Source organism: Lepidochelys olivacea (genome assembly GCF_965140295.1).
Source record: "Lepidochelys olivacea isolate rLepOli2 genome assembly, chromosome: 1".
In the NCBI taxonomy this organism is placed as follows: Eukaryota; Metazoa; Chordata; order Testudines; family Cheloniidae; genus Lepidochelys; species Lepidochelys olivacea.
Window position 1 is genome coordinate 57,471,240 of NC_140411.1, and position 11,235 is coordinate 57,482,474.

General features: G+C 43.9%; 1 protein-coding gene across 1 annotated transcript; it reads left to right on the forward strand.

Moving 5' to 3' along the window:
- Nucleotides 1-8: 8 nt before the first annotated feature.
- LOC311516856 (uncharacterized protein) lies at nt 9-10,137 on the forward strand (the record flags this gene model as incomplete). Its single annotated transcript, XM_084621217.1, has 3 exons — nt 9-153; nt 8,446-9,028; nt 9,617-10,137. The coding sequence occupies exons 2-3, from the start codon at nt 8,467-8,469 to the stop codon at nt 10,135-10,137; spliced, it is 1,083 nt and encodes a 360-aa protein (XP_084477343.1). The 5' UTR covers nt 9-153; nt 8,446-8,466.
- Nucleotides 10,138-11,235: the final 1,098 nt, after the last annotated feature.

Consider the following 11,235-nt stretch of genomic DNA (forward strand, 5'->3'; position numbering starts at 1 on the left):
CCGGCCTGGCGCGCAAGCGGGCCGGCCTGGGTGCGCGGCGAGGAGGGGTTTGCGCCGCCCGACTGACGCAAGAGGCGCGGCGCGGCTCGGCTCGGCTCGGCTTCCCCTTCTCCCCGGCTGGCGGAGGGTGATCGCGGCGCTGAGGCCATCAAGGTACTTGGGTGGCGGGAGCCCAACCCTGACGGAGCCCCGGGCATGTTCCGTGCCCGCCTTTCTTCTACACGGGCTGGGGTCGGGCTGGCCCCATTGCTGAGGGGGCGGGGAAGGGCGCAAATAAACTCTACAGCTCCCCTTGCCGACTCTCCCTGCGAGCCTGCGCCGGCTGGATGGAGTCCGTCTTCTAGGGTCAGAGCAGCTGATAATTAGCTTGGTGTCGGGGTGTTCCTTCCACCCCATTTCCTCCATCCAAGCTCCCCTCCCCAGAAGCAGGGAGTTATGTGGGATAAGAGCATGGATGAGGATGTCAGCTCTGCACAATTAGGATCTCCTTTGTGCTGGGGGGGCCTCCTTCTGACGCCAGAAACATCAATTTTACTAATTAGTTATTTTTTAATAAATATTACGTTAAAAAAGATTCTCACCTGACTCCTTCAAAATTATCAATCCTTTCCCTAATTACTCTGGCTTCTTCACATGTCGAATATCCTACTGAAAGATTAATTCCTCTGCAAAGTATAACAAGAAAATGGTGGTCAAACCCCAAATGGTAAAACACCTAAGTAGTTCAGGAGGGTACAAGGCAAAAGAGAGGATAGGTGGAAGAGGAAAAAGCTGCAGGACCCAAACTCTGCCCATACATGTTGCAAAAATACTAGTAATGTCTTGTAATAATGGTATAGAATGACAGAAAGAGTTGCTGTCAAGACTAAACAATGAACTTTCTGTATAAATAATCTTTAACAAGAATTAATATTGTGCAAATTATAGATTCAAATAGGTCACTAGTTTATCATCTCATTTGCTGGCCTTGGGAAGGGTTTTAGTTTGTTGATTCACTTGAATTAGAAAATCTCAAAGCTAAAGACTCCTGTTCAGTAGGTTTAGAAACTCCCTTCACTAAGGTAGTGTTTGCAGTGTGACCCTAGTAGCCAAGGTGCTCAAACTACTGAGATTGGAAGCAGCTGAAGATGCCTTTTAATCTATACTGAGTCTCAATCACATAGGATCACAAGTTACAGCTACATGCAGTAACAACAGCTGATATCCAGTATTCTTCATAGTTTTATCAGGACTGGGTTCCCAATGCAGGAAAGCACTTAAGCACTGTAGCTCATGAAAGCTTATGCTCAAATAAATTTGTTAGTCTCTAAGATGCCACAAGTACTCCTTTTCTTTTTGCAGATACAGACTAACACGGCTGCGACTCTGAAACCATACTTTAGGAATGTACTTCAGCACTTTTTCTGAGTAGAGCTGCATTCTTAAAGTGGGGTCTGGGTTGTCTGGTTTAAACTGGGGCCAATGTCAGCCTGTATTCCAATGGTAAAAGAAATTCTGAGACCTTTTACCTTTGGCACATTCTTTCTCAAAGCTGGCAAACTGTAGCCTGTTGCAGCAACTAATGGAAAACCAGATAGGTATGTCCCTTTTCTTCACAGAGGTCTGCTGCTATTCTTTTCTACTCCTATTAGCTAATTCAACAGGTTTGAGAGGCTTGTTGGATTTTTTTTTCTGGCCATTCTGCAACCATCTGTAATATACATGTCTGTAAGGAATAGGGAGGACAAAGACTGGAGGGAGATATTTCAAGGGTCTCTTGTGTTCCTATTACTTTTTCCTTTCTTCATATTTTATGATTGAAGGAGTAAGTTTGAAATAATGATTAGCAGAATTGTTGTAAAAGTTGGTGGCACTCTAAACTGTCAGTCCATATTAAATGGACATTTATATTAAAATTATTTTTGTATTATTACTCTTCTGCATCACACAAAGGTTATTTTATTGATTTAGGCTAGAGAACAGTATCTGAGTGATCCTCAAAAATTATGCACAATGGGGTGGAATTAAACACAGGTCCACCAAGTAAAATTAATTGCACGAACACAACTGCAGTATTTACATGTATTATCAATAGAATGTTTTTGCAATTCAGTTTCTTACTTTCATGGGGAAGGAGGGATTTTTATTCCCCCCAGGAAACTCACCCTAATCCCAACATCTGGTTTCCAGCAGGTTTCTGCTTTTTAGTCAGCTTTTCTGGTAGGTAAACTGAGACACAGGGTGGTCAAATAACTTGCCCAAAGTTACATTCATATTGTGCTAACGCTGATGAAAAGGCATTTACTCTTGAGGTCAGTGTTATTGAAGGCAAACTTTCACCATCTATTACAAGAATTCTGCAAAATCACATGAAACATGTCTTTGTCACAGTTCTTCACTACCGAAGGGCTTTTCAGACTTAAGGCAATACTGCAGCTGTAAATTTGGGTTCATCCATAGTTACCACCAAGCAGCAGTTTTCCATGTGATTAGTGCTTCTACCCCATAAACAGAAGGGGGAGGGAGGGAGAAAAATACTGGATCGAAGTCTGAGTACCACAAGTGGTATATTTGCTTCCTAAAAAGCATGTGCACTTGGGGAAAAAATCATTACATCCCTCTCTTGCTAGCGTGGAGGCTTTTGTATTCTTTTTGCAGCTGATCTCTGAAAGCACAAATGGAGAGAAATAAAACTGTTGATATCACCCAAGGGTGTTTTGCGGATTTTATTTTGTTACTGTAAATTGTGAAACAGAACGAAGCCTAGTTACAGGCATGGTATTCTTGGAAGATACAACAGAGAGAGAGAAAGAAGTCATTTCTGCATTGGTCCTTACTATTAAAAATGTCCTCGAAAAATTCCTCCATAAGGATAGTAGATTGCCTCTGAAAAAATTAACGTTTGTTTGTACAATATCAGTATAATTTAATCTGTGTTCATCAATGAGAGACAAGATGGAAGAGGTAATGTTTGTATTGGATATTTTAGTCAGCAATGGTCCTTGTTTTATTTTGCATTTTGCTGTAGCTGTTTGTAAACAGAAATGTCTCTCCCTCTACTAGTTTTGGTCTTTCCTATCTGATGTACTTCTGTTTACTCCTTTTTTTTTTCCCCCCTCCCAGTGGGAGTGAAATGAACATACCTTTTGGTGATAGTACTTTTGAATTCACATATTTGATGACACCATCACAACTCTGGGAATCAGCGGTGGCCTCAGGCCATGGTGGTTACATACACTTGAGCCAAGCCCCAGGTGCTCACACCAGGACAGTATACCAGAAAACCTTCTTTGATTCCTCATCGGCAATCCTGTTTGACGCTCCTGGGCTGCAGCAGAAAGAAATTCCTTACCTACCACCACTGTCTCCTTGCTCTCTGGGTCCATCTTCTGGCTTCTTGGACAATATAGTGGAGTAAGAATCTGAAGGCTTAAAAGTAGATGTCATAAGCAGGTAATCATAGCCTAAGTCAATAGTTCTCAAGGGCTATGCGTACCCCTTGGGGTACACAGAGGTCTTTCAGGGGCTACATCAACTCATCTAGATATTTGCCTAGTTTTACAACAGGTTACATAAAAAGCCCTAGCAGTAAGTACCAACTAAAATTTCATACAGGCAAAATGAGAACGTAAGCAATTTTTCAGTAATAATATGCTGTGACATTTTTGTATTTTTATGTCTAATTTTGTAAGCAAGTAGTTTTTAACTGAGGTGGAACGTGGGGTACGCAAGACAAGTCAGACTCCTGAAAGTGGTACAGTAGACTGGAAAGGTTGAGAACCACTGGCCTAAGCGAGAGTTCAGGCAGGCATGAGAGGATTAGAGAAGTGGCATAGGAAGGTGAAAGTGGAGTGGTCCAGCATGGAAGGAGCTGGATGGAGTCCCCAGCCCATCTGTGAGCAGTATTTTTTAGTTAACTACAGCTGCAGACTTGAAACTTCTGTAAGTTTGAGGGGACATTCCTCTCCCAGCACAACATAGCAACATTTGTCTATGTTGTGTTGCCACTTTAGTTCATGCCTTTTTTTTGCTGCATGATTATTTTAATATTACATCATCATGCAACTTGATGAACCTCCAAACAAATAATGGGACCTGGAAATCCAGCACGCCTTGGGATCATCCTGTTAAAAGTGAGTCAGTCTAACAAACAGGGTGGCAACAGGAGCTCACAAAAAAGTTTAGCTCTCTCCATTGTGAAAACAGACCATTTATTCCTACCCTTTGTTTCCTATCTTTTAACCAGTTACTGATCTATGAGAGGACTTCTCCTTTTATCCCATCTACTTAGTTTCCTTAAGAGCCTTTGGCGAAGGATGTTGTCAAAGACTTTCTTAAAATCCTAGTAGTACTTTATATCGACTGACACCTTCAAAGAATTCTAATAGAGCTGTGGAAGCACAGCTTCCCTTTAGAAAAGCCATGTTGACTTTTCCCCAACAAATTGTGTTTATGTATGTGTATGATTCTTTTCTTTACTATAGTTTCTACCAATTTTTCCAGTACTGAAGTTAGGTTCTATTGCCTACCCCTGCCACATCCCAGAACAGCCAGTGAAAAACCATCAGAGACAACAACAAACAATCCAACCCACTTAAAGGTGGAAAAGAAACTCTGCAACATGCCAGGAGTTCACCCTGCCTGTGAACAGAAACAAAGGACTGTTTTCAGTCTTACATAGTTTAGAAAAAGGGACTTCAGTGAGGAAAAACCTTGGCAGAGGGGGACACTTTCATAGACATTTGGATCCTGGTTCTTGAGAAACCATTCAGCTCTGCCTGCAATGGACTGAACTTTCAGGAAAAATCTACTTTATTAGATAGGAAAGGTAACAGTTTATAAGTGTAGATCCAGGTTCGCTTTTATGATTGTGTTTCGTACAGTAACATCTTGTTTTCACCACTCTCTCGTTCCTAATTAAATTTTTTTTATTTCTTAAATAAATCCTGTTTAAGTGCTCACAAGTGCTGTGTGGTTTACAGGGTTACCCGCACCTTTCAGTGCAGAGGATCAGGAAATTCGGAGAGTAGCCAGTGTCAGTGACTGGATATCACAGAGGCATGATTCAAAGGGATTTGGGTGCGCCTATTGTTAACCTGCAAGGCAAAGGAAGGGCTGGGATAAGCCCAGAACAGCATGCTTGAGTGGTGAAGGGCTGGCAGTATCAGGGAGCTGACATCCAGTTGCCACAAAAACACTCCCTTTTGCTGGATGCAGGGGGTAACAAGGTGACTCACAGTCCTGGGTACCCCAAGTACCATCACACCATGCTAAACCAAAAGGACTTGTATACACAAAACCACCACCACATAAAAAAGGTAAAAACACTTGGCATCAAGCAGAGCCACAAATGGCCATTTAATAGCCATCAAATTCAGCAGCCTCTTCTGTTCTCTCCAATGTCCCCCAGTTACTGCATTTTCACAAATTTAACATAAATCCCAGACATTATAAAGTAGGAAACAAACCTCTGAATTAAGCATCACTTAGGGCTTGTTTATACCACGCAGCTTTTAGCAACAGCTTTGTCGCTAAAAGTCAGTGTGTGTAAACGCTCTTTGTCAGTACTTCGTCGGCACTTTTGCCAACAATATACTTCCAGCCCTGCGAGCAGCGTTAGCTTTGTCGGCAGGAGAGTGCTCCTGCCGACAAAACCATGTTCACAGTGCCACTTACGTTGGCAAAACTTTTGTCTTTTGTGGATGGGCTTTTTAAGTACCCATGAAAGACAAAAGTTTTGTTGAAACTTTTCAGTGTAGACATACCCTTACTGAGTAACTGCATATGTGTGTGCTTAAAATGTCCTCCCAGGCACCACACACTTGGTTTCTTTAGAGGTGGTGGTAGTCTTAACAAATTTACTGGAAATAAATTTTTAAATAAAATGCTTTTAATTTGAGATATCAACTTTAATATTTAAAAAATGAAAGATAATGGGGGAACAAGTGTATACAAAATTTCCTGAGGGGAAAAAGACCAAAACAAACCACTTTGTAGATCATCTATTCTGTGGAGCACTAACTTGTCTGAACTTGTTTTAAAAAAACAACTTGCATAAAAAAATGCATCCTCACATTCAGACGTGCTTTCCTCTATGTTGTGATTTTTGTTTTGCTGGCTTTAGCATTCTTATAGTGAATAATACTGGCTCATATGTTTTCTAAAAATAAACCCTCATGTGCTCTTAATGAGATTTATGACTCAGTTTTCTCCCATATTCCACTATTTTTGTGTGCTTTTTTTATAAATGTGGAAAATGCCCAACTTCTGTTTTATGTGTAGAAACTGATGTGCAGCTGGAGTCTGAGTTATGAATTATGAGAAAAAGATTTAAAAGCACTCGTCTTCAGTGTCAACATACCGCACTTCATCTAAGACAAAGACATTAATGTTTAGCTACCATTAAGTGTTGTTGTCTCTTAACAGACTGTGTACATGTGGGAACAAAAAAGAGGGACACTGTGTCAGTGTGTGGGCTGCAAATGAGAACTCCTGTCTCGCACATCTTGCTCCATAAGCAGTTCTTGCACTATATGCAGTCTTATTCCTGTTTTCTCTGACCTCACTGACACATCTCCATATATTTTCTCAAGTTTTGGGCCTCTAACCTTGTCCACTATAGAAACTTTTGTTAGTAATTATCTTTTTAGTGGATCTCTCCACCAACCTATTCTTATTTTTCTCAGCTCTTTACTCTTGAACTTTTCCAGGCTTTCTTTCAAGACTTGACAAATTTTAAATTGTTTTTATACCTTCCTTTCCCATTTGCTCCTGAAGAAGTTATCAAGATGAGAATGTCATTGATAAGCGTAACAGTGTATCTTCTTATTTGGAAAGCAGAGAAAAAAAACTGCACACAAAATCTACCTGACAAAATAAGTGAATTTCTTGCACACATAGCACTAACTATATGATGGTTTTGAAGTGCTAAGTACCTGATCTTTCTCTGATTTAACTACAACAATTAAAAAAATATTTCTCCAGGGAGTCTCAAAGGACCTTTTCACACAACGGCCTTTGTCTGCATACTAGATCACTAGATTTTTTTTTTTTCTTGAAATTTCTCACTTTTTCCTATTACTCATATGGTCCACCAGTGGGAGCTCTTATGCTGACAAGGGACTGGCAGCCACTGGAATTTCAACTACCAAGTCACTAGATCTTCTCTGAGCAGTGTTAAACAAGATTATGATTAAAACAGTGGTCTTCATTAACACTCCCACTGTTGCTAGCTCACTTGGTGAGGTGTAGCAATGGTGGGATATTCTAAGAAAAAAGTCTAGTGGAGACACAGCCTACGGTCAACGTCATTTTAGGATGGTTATTGCTAACACAATTGTAGCAGAATTTCTGTTACCTGTGTGGACAGGGATTCTTTCCTGTGAAAGTTAGCCAAATCATCCTGAAGATTACCCCTTACTGTAAGAGTATAGAAAAGCTTTATACCACACAAATATTATTGCATGTCTGCCTGTGTGTGTAAGAAAGATGTTGGACCCTCAGTAAGGCTAATCTGTTCATTTAGGAATGTGGCAGGAGATCAGTTCCAACTGCTTACAGTTCCTAAACCAAGAGTGTTGTCCTCCTTTCTGTTTGGAAAGGGCTCCTTCAAAGAAAGCATGGAAAGGAACCTTGAGAGTAAAGAGCAGAAGATTTAGTTTGCATAGGAGGCTTAGGGCTCTGTGGCATAGAGTTGTTCTGGATGTCAGATCATCCAGTCATGTTCTTGCACACTTTAAGTCATCTTCTCTTTTGCAGATGAGTCAGCATCCCAGTCCCTCAATCAAATGAGTCTATGACCAAATGTGAAAGTACCTGCACACCTACCTAATAGCTGGGCACCGTCACAGCGCTAGCTTACATAGACTCTCTTAGCAGCTTGCAGATTGGTCCCCTGCAGTTCAGGTTGATTGGAGCCAAAACAGCCTCCCTATTTCAGGCCTGATATAAGGGATTTGGCACAGCAGAAAGGCAGAAGCTTCCTATGCAGAGCCCTGAGTCAGAACAGAGGCAAATGGATGCTTAAAAGGTCCTTTCTGAGCGCAAACAGTGCTCAGAGGTCAAAAGAACTCTCCTTCTAGAGTAGAAAAGTTCCCCACAGCAGCACAGAGCTAAGCAGTGGAACCACTGAGCCCTGGTCTACACTAGGACTTTAGGTCGAATTTAGCAGCGTTAAATCGATTTAAACCTGCACCCGTCCACACAGTGAAGCCCTTTATTTCGACTTAAAGGGCTCTTAAAATCGATTTCCTTACTCCACCCCTGACAAGTGGATTAGCGCTTAAATCGACGTTGCCGGCTCGAATTTGGGGTACTGTGGACACAATTCGATGGTATTGGCCTCCGGGAGCTATCCCAGAGTGCTCCATTCTGACCGCTCTGGACAGCACTCTCAACTCAGATGCACTGGCCAGGTAGACAGGAAAAGAACCGCAAACTTTTGAATCTCATTTCCTGTTTGGCCAGCGTGGCAAGCTGCAGGTGACCATGCAGAGCTCATCAGCACAGGTGACCATGATGGAGTCCCAGAATCGCAAAAGAGCTCCAGCATGGACCGAACGGGAGGTACGGGATCTGATCGCTGTTTGGGGAGAGGAATCCGTGCTATCAGAACTCCGTTCCAGTTTTCGAAATGCCAAAACCTTTGTGAAAATCTACCAGGGCATGAAGGACAGAGGCCATAACAGGGACCCGAAGCAGTGCCGCGTGAAACTGAAGGAGCTGAGGCAAGCCTACCAGAAAACCAGAGAGGCGAACAGCCGCTCTGGGTCAGAGCCCCAAACATGCCGCTTCTATGATGAGCTGCATGCCATTTTAGGGGGTTCAGCCACCACTACCCCAGCCGTGTTGTTTGACTCCTTCAATGGAGATGGAGGCAATACGGAAGTAGGTTTTGGGGACGAAGAAGATGATAGCTCACAGCAAGCAAGCGGAGAAACCGGTTTTCCCGACAGCCAGGAACTGTTTCTCACCCTAGACCTGGAGCCAGTACCCCCCGAACCCACCCAAGGCTGCCTCCTGGACCCAGCAGGCGGAGAAGGGACCTCTGGTTAGTGTACCTTTTAAAATGCTATACATGGTTTAAAAGCAAGCATGTGAAAGGATTACTTTGCCCTGGCATTTGCGGTTCTCCTAGATGTAGTCCTAAAGCCTTTGCAAAAGGTTTCTGGGGAGGGCAGCCTTATTTCGTCCTTCATGGTAGGACACTTTACCACTCCAGGCCAGTAACACGTACTCGGGAATCACTGTAGAACAAAGCATTGCAGTGTATGTTTGCTGGCATTCAACCAAAATCCGTTCTTTATCTCTCTGTGTTATCCTCAGGAGAGTGAGATATAATTCATGGTCACCTGGTTGAAACAGAGTGCTTTTCTTCAGGGGACACTCAGAGGAGCCCATTCCTGCTGGGCTGTTTGCCTGTGGCTAAACAGACATGTTCCCCGCTGTTAGCCACAGGGAGGGGGGAAGGTTGAGGGGGTAGTCACGCGGTGGGAGGAGGCAAAATGCGACCTTGTAACGAAAGCACATGTGCTATGTATGTAATGTTAACAGCAAGGTTTACCCTGAAAGAGTGTAGCGACTGTTTTATAAAATGTGTCTTTTTAAATACCGCTGTCCCTTTTTTTTTCTCCACCAGCTGTATGTGTTTCAATGATCACAGGATCTTCTCCTTCCCAGAGGCTAGTGAAGCTTAGAAAGAAAAAAAAACGCACTCGCGATGAAATGTTCTCCGAGCTCATGCTGTCCTCCCACACTGACAGAGCACAGACGAATGCGTGGAGGCAAATAATGTCAGAGTGCAGGAAAGCACAGAATGACCGGGAGGAGAGGTGGAGGGCTGAAGAGAGTAAGTGGTGGGCTGAAGAGAGGGCTGAAGCTCAAATGTGGCGGCAGCATGATGAGAGGAGGCAGGATTCAATGCTGAGGCTGCTGCAGGACCAAACCAGTATGCTCCAGTGTATGGTTGAGCTGCAGCAAAGGCAGCTGGAGCACAGACTGCCACTGCTGCCCCTCTATAACCAACCGCCCTCCTCCCCAAGTTCCATAGCCTCCACACCCAGACGCCCAAGAACGCGGTGGGGGGGCCTCCGGCCAACCAGCCACTCCACCACAGAGGATTGCCCAAAAAAAAGAAGGCTGTCATTCAATAAATTTTAAAGTTGTAAACTTTTAAAGTGCTGTGTGGCATTTTCCTTCCCTCCTCCACCACCCCTCCTGGGATACCTTGGTAGTCATCTCCCTATTTGTGTGATGAATGAATAACGAATGCATGACTGTGAAGCAGCAATGACTTTATTGCCTCTGCAAGCAATGATTAAAGGGAGGAGGGGAGGGTGGTTAGCTTACAGGGAAGTAGAGTGAACCAAGGGGCGGGGGGTTTCATCAAGGAGAAACAAACAGAACTTTCACACCGTAGCCTGGCCAGTCATGAAACTGGTTTTCAAAGCTTCTCTGATGCGTACCGCGCCCTCCTGTGCTCTTCTAACCGCCCTGGTGTCTGGCTGCGCGTAACCAGCAGCTAGGAGATTTGCCTCAGCCTCCCACCCCACCATAAACGTCTCCCCCTTACTCTCACAGATATTGTGGAGCACACAGCAAGCAGTAATAACAGTGGGAATATTGGTTTCGCTGAGGTCTAAGCGAGTCAGTAAACTGCGCCAGCGCGCCTTTAAACGTCCAAATGCACATTCTACCACCATTCTGCACTTGCTCAGCCTGTAGTTGAACAGCTCCTGACTACTGTCCAGGCTTCCTGTGTACGGCTTCATGAGCCATGGCATTAAGGGGTAGGCTGGGTCCCCAAGGATACATATAGGCATTTCAACATCCCCAACAGTTATTTTCTGGTCTGGGAATAAAGTCCCTTCCTGCAGCTTTTGAAACAGACCAGAGTTCCTGAAGATGCGAGCATCATGCACCTTTCCCGGCCATCCCACGTTGATGTTGGTGAAACGTCCCTTGTGATCCACCAGAGCTTGCAGCACTATCGAAAAGTACCCCTTGCGGTTTATGTACTCGGCGGCTTGGTGCTCCGGTGCCAAGATAGGGATATGGGTTCCGTCTATAGCCCCACCACAGTTAGGGAATCCCATTGCAGCAAAGCCATCCACTATGACCTGCACATTTCCCAGGGTCACTACCCTTGATATCAGCAGATCTTTGATTGCGTGAGCTACTTGCATCACAGCAGCCCCCACAGTAGATTTGCCCACTCCAAATTGATTCCCAACTGACCGGTAGCTGTCTGGCGTTGCA